Raw genomic sequence first — 14,495 nt, 5'->3', positions numbered from 1 at the left:
TGTTATACATGAGCAACTCTGATCATTTCCCTTTGCTATATGTATGATTTATTGACATACATGTAATATTTCAGTGACCACCTCGTCGGAAGCTGATGCATTGATGCGAGCTTTATCCGAGGCAAACATGGCAACAGAGACAGGCCTCATTATATTAGATGTCCTTGTGGTATACACAGACAAATTTAAGGTTACTATAATAATTTATATCATTCTAGTACAAATGAATCTTCTTGTAATTATTTATATATTAACTGTTACATGTATTTAACAAGATATTACAAAAAATTTCTCAGTACAAACCTGTTTTCTTTTCCACATATGATTTACAACTTCTTCGGAACAGAACTTAACTTCCTTGGAAGTCAACAGTATAAATCTCTCTTTTACCATTGTTATGAAAGGCTTATTTTATGATTTGATTTGAATTTTTATTGATCAGTTATATTGATAAAGTAAGTAAATGTGATGTCAAAGGTTAAGTGTAGGAATTGTTTTACAAGCACTTTTCAAAGAAATCAGTTGATTTTAAAACAATTCTTTCTCTTTTTACTTCAGAATGAGTTGGCGCATAGAGATGGTGATAACACATTAATGGAAACAGTGTTTGATTTATACTTATCCTTCCTGAAAACTAGCCAATCAGAAACCTTACAGAAACATGTGTTTGCTGTATGGAGAAGCTTTATTAGAAAGGTATGGTAGTGTTTATTTTGTAATTTTAAATACATATATTACATCACCATATTTTTATAAAGCCGTCCAGTTAGCTCAATAAGTAATGTGTTTGACTGTGAATCAAGCGACCCGAGTTCGATTCCCAGATGGTGCAGGTCACTTTAGTTGTGGTTGATCATGTAATCCTTTCTATGGTCATTCCTGCTGTTTCTCTGCTCTAGCATTTACTGAAGTTTCAGTTCCTTGCGAAAGTGAAGGCAACTGGTACTTGTAAACTGCTTGACAGCTTGTCTAGGAACATAAAGCTAGTGTATTGAAGATTGATAGTCACTGACTTCAAATGCTAACAAAAATCAACACATTATGAAAAATATCATTGACTCAGTAATTATTCTGTCGCCTGATAAATGAGAGATATTTTATGTTAAGGTGATTCCGCTTTGTCAGCCATATTTGTTTTCACAAAGTCTGTCCAAAGTGAAAGTAGGCCAAAATTCATATACTAACAAAGCTCACATTGTAATATGATGAGCCATTTGTAATCCCACAGACAACTCTTGATGTATTTAATGAAATTTAGAATTTTAGACAATATATAGGAAGAACATGTATACTTCTAATTGATTTTGAAAATTCTTAACTTATTTGTTTTTTGTTTTTTTTTCAGTTTCCAAATGTTTTATTCAAGGGAGATGCGACTCTTTGTGGAAAGCTATGTTATGAGGTAAGTGTAATGTTTTATTGTAAAGAATCTTTAACTAAACTGCATAAAAATAAAAAGCTAAATATTTCATAATGCATTGATAAACTTATTGTGTATAGATTTGTATGTAATTTGATGAAGAAGTAAAGGTTATAAGTTGGAAAGAAAGGATGAAACATACACTTCTTGCAAAATATTGGTGTTATGTCCAGCAAGATATTCTTTTGAATTACTTCTTCAAATCAGATAGATACTCAATGGTCAAATGGTTAAGTTTTCTGGCCACAACAGATTATTGCTGATTTTCATGTTTGAAAATTGTGTTTAAAAGTAAATATATTGTGAAGTGAACAAAGAAAATAATTTACACATTGCAAACAGAGCTTACAATACACAATATTACCAAAAAGTGGTCAAAATATGCAAAAATAGCCCTTATTGCAGTACAACTGTTGTAGGGTATCAATGTATAAGTACTTGCCAGGAAGAAATGTTAAAAAAATTAACAAGAGTTCAAGGTTAGCACCTGATATTTTGCAGCAAAATTTATCCAACAATCTGGTCATAATGAAACCCCTTGTACATTTCTGGATGAAATGTAGGCTACTATAGAGGGTCATTCTACCACAATGCTTTTCTGCCCTTGAAATAATGCAAAGCCAAGTACCTGTTATTGTCCTTCATACAAAATGCTATACAGTCATCATGTTACTCACCTGAAAATCAAATCAAAATGAATGTAACCTTTAAGTTACAGCTTTAACTTTATCAGTGCAACACAGGTTTTATTCAAATATGAAATAAATCTATTGTTTTTATTCCAGGTTTTGAAATGTTGTAACTGTAGATTAAAGTCTACCAGAAAGGAAGCCTGCATTCTCTTGTATAACTTGATGAAAGCTAACTTTGAGTTCAGTAAAAAGAAATCATTCACACGTGTTCATCTACAGGTAGGCTGCCACAAAGTGGCACTTTATTGAAATTGTTTTTGAAATTCAGTCTTAGTGGACCTTTTCAGTGTTTACAGTTTTATGTAAATTGGCAGATGGTGACTGGCCCTTTTGCTACACTTGAATTATACATAGTCATTGGTTGACTTGGTTTTCACAAAGAACACATTGTTTTGTTTATGATACTGTTTTGCATGAGTTGTTGACCTAGCAATGAATAGAGAAGAAAATTTTCATTTCCAAAAACCTGGAAAGGTCCATTTGGTTGATTGTTATATATGAGGGAATTACCTGAACACCTTGCTTGAAAATTATTGACGTAGCCATTGACCGAAAGTCACATAAAGATCATCTTTGACTAGTAATCTAAGGATTGCCTAGCTGTGTGGGTTCAAACCCCATCATCAGCAAGACGTTGTTTCTTTGAGCAAGACACTTATTGCTCAGTACTTTGTGGTTCCAGGGACGGTTTCAAAAGTGTGTCTATAAGCTTATAGCTTCCTGCACAATCAAACTAAAATATATTCTGAGTGTCTAAACTAAGATCATGGCACCACTCAAACATGTATATTAAGTTGTTATATACATGTATAATATAAATTTTGGTTATATGAATTTTGCTAAAAATTTAACAAATAAGATCAAGTTAACTTAATTAAAAAATGTTTTGGGTATTTATCATTAATTGTTGTTGTTTTTTCTAGGTGATTATATCTGTTGCCCAGTTGATAGGAAATGTTGTAACCCTTAGCAACTACAGGTTTCAGGAGAGTCTCGCACTTATCAACAGCTACGCAAATTCTGATAAAACCATGAACGTAAGTAAACCTTGAATTAAACTTTAAGTTTAAGTAGAGGAATTGATAAATAGGACTTAGTAGTGCTATGTTAAAGCAGCATGGTTTCAAGCAGCATACCTCCAGATCCATTCTAATGCTGTATGACAATTTAGAAAGTAATTTCGAAATAAAAAATATTTGTCAAGTGAACATAATGAGCTAAATTTACGGAATGAATGATCAACATAGAATCTTTAATTGCTATAATTATGTCAAAAATATACCAAAAGAAGCCCGTACTTTAGTAATGACATAGATATATTGATAACAGTTGTAATTTATGATGTGGATTGAGAATATTTGTATTTATTTCTCAAAATCTTAATATGTAACTTGTTAAGTTAGATCTTAAAAAAAAAAATTGTACATCTGGAGGCATGTAGCTGAAATGCTTGTTTTGAAGTAAATGAACACACAACTTCTGCTTTCAATAGAGAAACTTTGGCCTACCTACGGAAATGAAGTTCATCTATTTGGCAGTTGCTGATTGTATTTATAAGCCTATGATTAATATGAACTACATGTCAAGGCAATGAATCGGTACCAATGGTTTAGATAATCAGTTTAGTGTGCCGTAAATTATTTGAGAATGTATAAATATTTGGTATTATTGTTTTAATAGGATATATTTTATGTTGAGGGGACGGGGACATGCAAATAAATCAAGATGTAGAAGATGACATTTTTTGTGTTGATTTCTTTAATATTTTACTAACCATCATATTGAAGCTTTTTCAAAGAATAGATAGTGTCTACATTTCAAAAACCTTGAAATTTGGTGCTTTTACTAATTTGTATTGCTGTGCACAAGTTTATTTGTTCTTGAAATTCTGATATGTTAGTAACATTACCTGAATTTTTTCACCTTTGTTAACCCCTTACAGGTGTCGTATGTGTTTCAAATGTTTGAACAACAGGTAGTAAATCTGTTATAATTGCATCGTGAATAATTTATCTGCTTTGTCAACCTTCTCCTTGCATTTCTCTTCCCTGTTTTACTTTCCAAATTTATACTTATGTATGGTTGATGATGTTTAATATCATTACCATAGTAACTGGCATAAGTATACTTACTTGAACAAAATTGAGCATCCCCGCAGTCTGATCAGGATCCATGCTGTTCGCTTACAGACCTTATAACAAGTAGAGAAATTGATAGTGAACAGCATGGATCCTGATTAGACTGCGCGGATGCGCAGGCTGGTCTGGATCCATACTGGTCGCAAACGCACTATGTTGGTTTTGTCGTGACGTGGTTCAAATTCTTTTTAATACATAAGATTTTCACCAAATGATATTGATGAGTTTTTATAAGTATACTTTTTAACACTGTATTTGTTGACGTTTGTATCTTTTGTAATGATATTTTTGCTATAAATCGAATTACCAGTTCATCCTTATTTAATGATTACTTGAGTCTGCACACTAAGCTTAATGGGGAGTGCAACAGATTTGTAATATAGGGGTCACTGGTTCAAACCTTGGATGAGGTGAAATTTTTTAGTGACCACTTATCTTGGACATATATGATTAAGCTGATCTAAAGGATTTAACTGAGCTGACCATTTAACTATACATGTAGATTTAAATTACGTTTTCACTCTTTATTCCTCTTATTCCCATTGGCTTTTATGATTGAGGAAACACACTTTCTTCAATCAAATTTTTATTTCACGCTTCTTTTTATGATGATGAAATGTATTAATGGAAGTGACCTTTTACCTTTATGCTCTTTTATCTTCTTTCATGACTTTATACAGCAGATATGGCCATCTTTTTTTTTTTTTTTTCCAGGTCTTATTATAAAATGGTCTATGTGAACTTTTTCTCTATGCACATAATTCTTGATGTACTGATTACCAGTGTGTTAGGAACTATTCAGTCTTAATAAAACTACATGTATGTTTAAAAACATCTGAAGCACGTTTATTTCAAGAAAATTGAAAGAAATAGCAAGAAAAATGAAAGTTCATTAACAGTTGTGTATAAAAACATTTTTACAAACCACTGAATATTTTCTGATTTGTTTTTCTATAATAAGTAACATTTGGTAATCAGTATTAAACTTTAAAACATCATAAATATGGAGACTTATCATGGTTGCACTCATACTTTTTCTTAAATGAGGTATAGAAAAGGACTTTCCTATTTATATGTGCATGTATTTACTCTGTACAAACACAAATAATTATAAGTATGGTAGTAAAAAATGAAACTGACATTTTACATATTTTTTGCTAGACATGGATAATGTGAAAGAAAATGACACTACAAACCTTCCCATCCTTTGTACACAAGATAATGAATTTGTCTAGTATGAATCAGTGTATAAACATACAGTCCTAATCTACATGGATACCACTTCCCTTCACCGTATTCCATTTCCTTTCACCAAAGACTTATATAAGATGGAAATTTAGCAGAGAGAAGTTTTTTTTATAATTATTGAACCAGTATGTAAAAGTTTTAACATATCTCAAATACTGTATCATTAATTGTCCTGGATGCTCAATAAAACTACTTGAAATCTAAGGACTAAATGTAATAAACCCTTACCACTGGTATAAAGCAAGGGCAGCCTGCACATCTGTGCAATCTGATCAGGGTGTGACCAACTTAAAATTTTATTTTCAATATCTAATCTAAAAATTGATGTTCAGTTCCAAAAAATGGAAGTGAAACAAAAAGAACAGAGAAAAACAGAATCCATTATAATAAAAATCCCAACAAGGTAAAATTGAAAATGTTGGAGACTTGGTTTGATTGAGCCTGTTCATGGATGGTAGTGGTAATTACAAGCTGCCACCCATGTCCCCCTAGCACCGACTGTAAGTTGATTAAGTATATTCAACAGGTTATTGGATAGGGAATATCAAGAAAGTGCATTGAAGATTTACAGTAATGAAATTTTGATGTTGAGATTATTTTATTAAAATGACTACATGTTTAATTTAGCTGCCTATATATGGCTCTGATTACGAGGTAAGTTGTTACAAATATATTTCTTGGTGTTTTATTCTAATCAAGTATTTAGTTTTGATACTTGGAAAAAAATCACATGCTATGCCATAATTTTGGTAACAAAATTATACACTGCATGGTCTTATTATTATAAAATATCATTTAAACTATAGTATGTCAAAAAATTTGTGTATACTTGCTTAACTAAATGTCAATAAAAATGGATTATATTCCATTATTCATGTAACTATGTCACGAAAGATAGAAATGAATTTATTCCATTATTCATGTATATGCCATGAAGATTAAAAACAAATTTTATTCCATTATTCATGTATGTCATGAAAAATAATAACAAATTTTATTCCATTATTCATGTATGTCATGAAAAATAATAACAAATTTTATTCCATTATTCATGTATGTCATAAAGAATAAAAACGAATTTTATTCCATTGAATTTTATTCCATTATTCCTGTATGTCATAAAGAATAGAAACTTATTTTATTCCATTATTCCTGTATGTCATGAAAAATTAAAACATTTAAATCGTGGTATACTAGTTTAGATAAACATTTAATCCACATTATGACTGTCTTGAATAGACTAACTTTTTAGATTAGTGTAGACCATTAAAAAAAAATTAACATGTAAACAAGGTTATGTCATGGAAAGTTAAACATCTAAACTAATATGTTTATAGTGTGGATATTTAAGAGTGTGTACATGTGCCAAGGAAAATAATAAATAACCTTGTTAATTATGCCTCGGAAAACTTCTTAAATTCTATTATTCTACGGAATGATGTTTCTTGTTAAAGGGACTCCACTGAGGTTTTTTCAACATGGCAGGACAAGAAATATTTTTCAGAGACTTTTGTATCATTTGATGTAGGTCTGGACCAATAACTTGTGTCATTCGCTCCCCGTCACCTCACTTTTCCAGATTAATAATTTTTAATATGCAAAATGACCCAATCTGACTCAGAATCGAACATAAAAATTAATTTTATATTTAACTCTAAGTATATTTCTTTACTATCTTTTGCAGATTTTTTTCCTTTTAAGTGCTCAATTTGATTTTTGTAAGATTTTCAAATTTTATGTTTTTAGGCTTTTTGACCTTAGTGAAGTACCTTTAACAAACTGTATATGCAATGTAAAATTATATCTTAAAGCAACTGCTTGTCATTGAAAACTAAATTATTAAACCACCATGATCATGTGATGGAATTATGCTCATTTAAAGGATTATATTCTCTATAACTTAAATTGAAAATTGAAAAAAAAAGTAAGCGAGCAAAACAAAAAAGGAAATTGCTTTTACACTTAACGATTTGTAGTGGTTACTGTATATGCCAGTATGACCTGGTGCAGACCAAGACCAGTAGGCACATATGTGCTGTAGATCATGGCTTACACTGTTGGCTATTCAATTATAAAATGAATTTTGTAATTTTCTCTAAAAATGATGAATGGTTTTGTCTAGATTGTAAGGTAGACAAGTCTATATAAGATTTTTAGGGTGGTAAGGGTTTATGATTAATAATCCTCTCAACTTCTTTCTTAATTTCTTGATCATCTGTATGAACATCAGTTCTTTCTAAAATCATATCTGCTTTTTCTGTTGTCACCGTTTTCTGTTCTTTTTCTAGTTGGGGATGACTTGTTTGGTATGCCTTCACAAATCATTTATACAGTGATATTTATAAAAAATGGAAATTAAGTTGTTGTGTTTCTTTTTTGTTCCATTTTTTTTATTTAAAGAAATACTCCTACAAATAATATCTCACAAACCCCAGAGATACTAAAGGTCCAATTCCTTAGATACTTATACTTGAGGTAACTCACAAAACAATGTTAAAAAATGAGGTCAAATTCTGGAGTTACTTGAGGTCAAATCCCAAAGTCACTTGAGGTGTCAAATTCCAGAGCTACTTGAGGTCAAATTCCAGAGCTACTTGAAGTCAAATCCCAGAGTATCTTGAGGTCGAATTCTGGAGTAACTTGAGGTCAAATCCCAAAATTACTTGAGGTCAAACCCGAGAGTATCTTGAGGTCAAATCTCAAAGTAACTTAAGGTCAGATTCCAGAGTTACAAAAGATCAAACCCTAGAGTTACTTATAGTCAAATACCAGAATTACTTAAGGTCAAATCCCAGAGTTACTTAGGGTCAAATCCCAGAGAAACTTGGACCAGATGGTCACATGTAATATGTTCAGCTTAATAATTAAGTTTTGATTTTTTGTGTATTTGTGTTTAGTTGTTTTATGTGTTTCAAAAATCATTGGCATTTTTTAATATTACACAATCATGTACATTGACAGATTTGTATGTTACTTTTCTTTTGTTATATGAAATAATGTTTTTGCATCAATATTTGGTTACATTATTCTTGCATTCAAATAATTTTCCACTGTGTAATTCAGTTATACTTTAAGCACACCGGAATGATACTACTGGTGATTCTATGTACATGTGTTGTTCTTGTTGTTGCAAAATTTAGGCTAAGTTTGATTTTAAGATAAAATGTACCGGAAAGCTATGACTTTACTAACAAAGCAAACATTGTTTTATATCTTCTTCTGTTTCATCAAGCATATCTCATTTGTCACTTAATAAAATATAGTTAATATACCTTCATCACTACCATATTCTTCAATTTCTTTGATAGCCGCCACATGGTCATACTTTTAGCATAGGTTTGTCTTCAATTAAAAATTGAAAACAATTAAAATTTGAAAATTTTCACATTTAATGAGTAAATTGTTAATTTTGTTTGCAGAAAACCAAGTTTTCACATGAGGTTAAGGATCTCACTAAGCGTATAAAGACTGTAATGATGGCCACGGCCCAGATGAAGGAGCACGAGGGTGATCCGGAAATGTTGATCGACTTACAGTACAGTCTGGCAAACTCATATGCCAGTACACCGGAATTACGGAAAACATGGCTAGAATCAATGGCAAGAATACACACAAGATTTGGTAACCATTCTGAGGCAAGTTTTACAAATATATATGTATCATTTCATTAATTTACAGGTTGTAGGGGTCTCAGCTTGGACTTTGTTGGAGTGGTTTTAGTGTTGTTCTTTTTTTTTGATACCTACTCCTATAATGTATAACATATGATTTTTTAATGAACAAAGGTAATCATATTAATTTCATGCTTTAAGAAAGCTTGAAATTAATAAAGCATTTAAGCTCTTTAACTAGTGGAATAAAATTTCTTTGGGTTTATTTTGTCATAATTAACTGGATCCAAGTTGTATTAAGAAATGTTGTCTAGCTATTTTTAAGAAGATTTACACTGTAGAAAATGAAATACAACCACTGCGTTGCATAAATTTTTTAGATGATTTGAGCTGCGTCATGACAAAACCAACAAAGTGCGTTTGCGACCAGCATGGATCCAGACCAGCCTGCGCATCCGCGCAGTCTGATCTGGATCCATGCTGTTCGCTTACAAGCTCAATAACAAGTAGAGAAACTGAAAGCGAACCACTTGGATCCTGATCAGACTGTGCGGATGCGCAGGCTGGTCTGGATCCATGCTGGTCGCAAACCCATTATGTTGGTTTTGTTGTGACGCGGCTCATTTATGAAATATAAACAATTTTCTTTGTAAACAAAAGTTTGGTTTTATTCTTGTAGGCTGCTCATTGTTATGTACATATAGCTGCGCTGGTAGCAGAATACCTGAAGAAAAGAGGTGAGTTTTAGACCTGTATAACATTAAACTTTTGATTAATAAACAGTTTTTACCATATATTCCATAATATTCTATCATAGGTTAGTTTCATTGTTAGAAGTGGCATAAATATAACTTGTTACATTAGACATGAATACCAGCAATGGAAATTATGAAAAGAATATATACGGCAGATCTCGGGACTAAAAGCTTTAATATTATTTTACTCTAGCTGATACAGATTGCTACCTTTGGTCAAATTGAGACGTTTTTGCATAGGAAACCAATTATGAGCTACTAAGCACTAAAAATAGTTGGATTTGATGTTCATTCGGCAGTTATTACTTTTATGGCCTCATTATAATATATTTTGAGCTGAATTTTTTTGCGAGTTAAAATTATGTTTTATATCTTTTTTTCTATTGCAAACAAATAGGAAAAATTAAATCAAGTAAGTTTGATGCCCAGTTGTCAATGTTGTTTGTTCTCTTTTCTTATTATTCTTTTGTTTGAACATTGTCCCCATTTCTTGTTGTGCATTTTTACATTGTTCCATTTATCAATATTGTAGTTTTTTTTTTCTGTTGTACAATATTACATTTGACCCCATTTTTTTCAGCTTACCATAGCATATCATGCTCATGGTGGGCTTTTGTGATCTCTGTCTGTCTGCCCAGTCCACATTTTTCCAATGGAAATTGTTTCCTATTTCATGGATAATTCATAAAAATGTTACTTGACTGACTCCCCGTTGTAAACTTGTTAAAATCTGTGTATATTTTGCATAACTACAATTGTCATTGCAACAAGGGATGTCTTTAAGAATATTCTTGTCATAAACAGTTTGTCTGGTTTTGATAGGATTTCACAAAAATGTTTATAGATTTCTTTAATATTACCAAGATTTTTTAGGGTATTCTGTGGCCGAGTGGTTTAAGGTTGTTGACTTTAAACCACTTGAACCTCGCCTCTTTGTGTTCGAATTACGACAGGGACTTTGGATTTCTTTCATATGAGACAGCTATCAAGCTAGCTTACGGAACATTAGTGGTTCTACTTGGGTGCATGTTCGTACCTGAAATAATGCACGAAGGGCCAACTAAAGTCTTCCTCCAACTGTAAAGCTGGAAAGACGCCATACAACCTGTACTATGTTATGCGATAAAAAATCCAAACCAAAAAAACTCAACAACAAAAAATAAAAACAGATCTTTTAAATGTTAAGGATTTGTCAGAAAGTGTAGCAGGGTCTAGTTCTCTTGCATACATCATACTCTGGTGAGTGATTCCTGTATTGACAGCAAGCAGTTTAATGCTGGCCTCTTTTATCATATTTTTATTGTTGTTTACATTTGCATTTCTATTCAATGTTTTGATTGCTGAACATTTTTGTAATGCCCTTTATTTTTCAATGATCATTTTCTTACTGTGCATTTGACCTTTGGCAATATTCTGGATATTTTTTATATGTTTGAAGTTTTAGCATTACTCGGCACAGAGCTTTTGAGCAATAATTATTGCTTTACATAAACAGATAATTGAAATAAACAAAGTTTGAAAGAATTTTTATAGAGATACTCGGTAACTTGGCAAATGTGGGATTTCTTGGCAAATGTGGGATTTCCCCCATCAATTTCAGGGAAGCAATTACAACTTGGTAAATATATCAATAATAAGTGCATATGGTTGATCACTCCTTCATGAAGGTTAGTGCACTGTGAAGCTGTAACAGTCAAAGTTTGTTTTTTACTTGGGGATTAGATGGGAAAAACATCATTGGAGTATTGATGGAGATTTGAACCATGGTGGGAATGGGGGAGGGGTTTTTTGTGATGGGTTTGAAGTCTTGGCATAGCATGTTTCCTAATGGCTGCATCAAAAGATTTCTGTTAAAGAACAATGCCTCTCAAAATCATGAATATTTGATGCATGGGTGATTATTTTTCAAATCTTATGAATTTCTTTGTTTACATTTTAAGCTAAAATAAAAATTATTTGAAGCAGTGAGGGCATTACGAAGAACAAGGTCAAAGAATTGATAATGTTAAGTTTTTATATAGGTATAAAATCATTGCAGCAGTAAATACAGGCCTATGCCACTAGTATAGAGCCGGTTCAGTCTGCACATTCTTGCAATCTGGCCTACCATTCGCTTCTGAATTTAGCATTTTTTTTTATCAAAATGTCTCATATTTACAATAGACACCGTGAATGCCAATAAAGATACCCCGGAACCATGGCAAATGTTAGTTTTTCCCTGCTAATCCTGGAGTACAGCCATACTTTTTTAGTTTAAACTTTTTAGATATATTGATAATAACCTCATCATGGTAATTGCTCTATTGTGAACATTGCCGCATTTTGAAGCTAAAATGTTTAAAGACGTTTAATGTACCACAGAATTAGATGGGGAAAACCCACATTTGTCTAGTTCCGGATAACATCTATTTAAATAAGTATGACAAATACATGATACGAGGTAAGTATGATTAAAGTTTATGAAACAAAAACTTTGAAATTAGCTTATCTCAATATTTGAAGCAAAGCTTTAATGGTTTGTCTTTATTGTGCATGAGTTTTGATAACATTTTTCTTGCATTGTTATTGTTAATTTTACTTTTTAAACTTAGTTATTTTAGGCTTTAGGCATTTTTTCTCAAAGGAGTACTTAGTGGTACTTAACCTATTGTTTTCCCAATTGTTCTTTTAGTGTAAGACATGTTATAGCCACCTAAGATTATTAGAATAAAAGTTTTACTGTTATTTCCTTTATGTGAGGTGGGTGGGGATGTTGCTAGTGTCTCAAGTTAAGATGCATGAATAAGATGTACAAAGAAAAAAATATATAAAAAAGTAATAAAATTTAGCTAAAAATATAACTGTTATGTATGTAAGATTATTACTGATAAAGTAGTGTAAATTCAAGCTTCAAGGAAAATTTCAGACTTTCTTACATGTCTAAAAATTGTTCTATGAGTGAAAAAAATCAACAACAACTTAGTCAAATTTTATGGAATAAAACAGAGTGACTACATGCAAACAAACTAAATTTACTCGACTGAATAAAAAAAATTGTTGTCAAGATTCCTTATAGTTTTCGTAACACGAACCCTGAAAACTTGTTCTGATTCTTTTTTGCTGTGATATTGATATACATGTACATAGTTAGATTTAGGTTAACCTGGTGTATATATACATGTAGTTCTGTTTGTTATCATTCTAAACATGTGATTACAGATGCGTTTCCTCAGGGTTGTACAGCATTTAAACTGATTTCTCCGAATGTAGAGAAGGAAGAGTCAGGTATCAAAGATGACTCTGGAATGCAGGACGTTCAATATACAGAGGTAAGTCTGATATTAAATCTCTTGGATTGATAATAGACAGACCTAAATTAATTGTCTGGATCATTACATCATACTTATTTAGCAGTGTAAACATGTAAGGGTTATATCCTTTTTCTTAATGCATCCTCTGCCTTGCATTTCTTGCTATGTTTCGATTTATGTATTTTCAGTAATGTCCCATCTTAGCTATGTGAACAATTTTCACAGGCATATCAAAACTTCAAAATGTTGATCATGTTTTATAAAAGAACAGTTTTTAGCTCACCAGAGCCGAACGCTCAGGGTGAGCTATTAGTATCAAAGGGGGATGCTCCGGCGTCCGTCGTCATGCGTCAACAATCGTCTTCTTCTCTGAAACTACTGGGCAGATTTACTTCAAATTTGGTCTGTAGCATCCTTGTGACAGTCACACTTGAATTTGCTGATGTCATTCCAATTGGCCCCTTTTAGGGGTCAGCAGAACTAAAAATAGAAAAACCTTTAAACATCTTCTTCTACAGAACTAATTGATGGATGATTACCAAACTTTGTCTGTAGCATTCTTGGGTAGTCTTTTATTAGCTCACCTGAGCATGCTCAGGGTGAGCTTTTAGGATCGATGATTGTCCGTCGTCCGTCCGTCGTCCGTTCACATTTTGTTGTTAACACTCTAGCGGTCGCATTTTTGCCTCAATCATCATCAAACTTGGTCAGGATGCTTATCTAGTTGATAGCTCGGATGAGTTCGAACATGGGTCATCTCGGATGAAAAACTAGGTCACAAGAGCAAAAAATAGAAAAACCTTGTTAACACTCTAGAGGTCACATTTTTGCCTCAATCATCATCAAGCTTGGTCAGGATGTTTGTCTAGGTGATAGCTATGATGAGTTCAAACATGGGTCATCTTGGATGAAAAAGTAGGTCACCGGAGCTAAAAATAGAAAAACCTTGTTAACAATCTAGCGGTCACATTTTTGCATCAATCATCATCAAACTTGGTCAGGATGCTTGTCTAGGTGATAGCTTGGATGAGTTCGAACATGGGTCATCTCGGATGAAAAACTAGGTCACTGGAGCTAAAAATAGAAAAAACCTTGTTAACACTCCAGCGGTCACATTTTTGCCTCAATCATTCATCAAACTTGGTCAGGATGCTTATCTAGTTGATAGCTAGGATGAGTTCGAACATGGGTCATCTCGGATGAAAAACTAGGTCACAAGAGCTAAAAATAGAAAAACCTTGTTAACACTCTAGAGGTCACAATTTTGCCTCAATCATCATCAAACTTGGTCGTGATGTTTGTCTAGGTGATAGCTTGGATGAGTTCGAACATGGGTCATCT

At 32.3% G+C, this 14,495-nt stretch overlaps 1 protein-coding gene across 1 annotated transcript in view; it reads left to right on the top strand.

The window, feature by feature from the left end:
- LOC132733039 (dedicator of cytokinesis protein 9-like) overlaps window positions 1–14,495 on the top strand; it is a 102,822-nt gene that overhangs the window by 68,595 nt on the left and 19,732 nt on the right. Inside the window, exons 36-45 of the mRNA XM_060719617.1 lie at window positions 75–190; window positions 559–696; window positions 1,346–1,402; window positions 2,206–2,331; window positions 3,036–3,149; window positions 4,055–4,087; window positions 8,918–9,133; window positions 9,789–9,846; window positions 10,262–10,276; window positions 13,063–13,172. Of these exons, the coding sequence (XP_060575600.1) occupies window positions 75–190; window positions 559–696; window positions 1,346–1,402; window positions 2,206–2,331; window positions 3,036–3,149; window positions 4,055–4,087; window positions 8,918–9,133; window positions 9,789–9,846; window positions 10,262–10,276; window positions 13,063–13,172 (983 nt within the window). The remainder of the gene's footprint in view (window positions 1–74; window positions 191–558; window positions 697–1,345; window positions 1,403–2,205; window positions 2,332–3,035; window positions 3,150–4,054; window positions 4,088–8,917; window positions 9,134–9,788; window positions 9,847–10,261; window positions 10,277–13,062; window positions 13,173–14,495) is intronic.

The sequence above is a fragment of the Ruditapes philippinarum genome, unplaced genomic scaffold (assembly GCF_026571515.1).
Source record: "Ruditapes philippinarum isolate M1 unplaced genomic scaffold, ASM2657151v2 ctg1116_1_1_1_1, whole genome shotgun sequence".
In the NCBI taxonomy this organism is placed as follows: Eukaryota; Metazoa; Mollusca; class Bivalvia; order Venerida; family Veneridae; genus Ruditapes; species Ruditapes philippinarum.
Note: the sequence above shows the minus strand (reverse complement) of the source record. Positions and strands in the feature narration are given on the sequence as shown.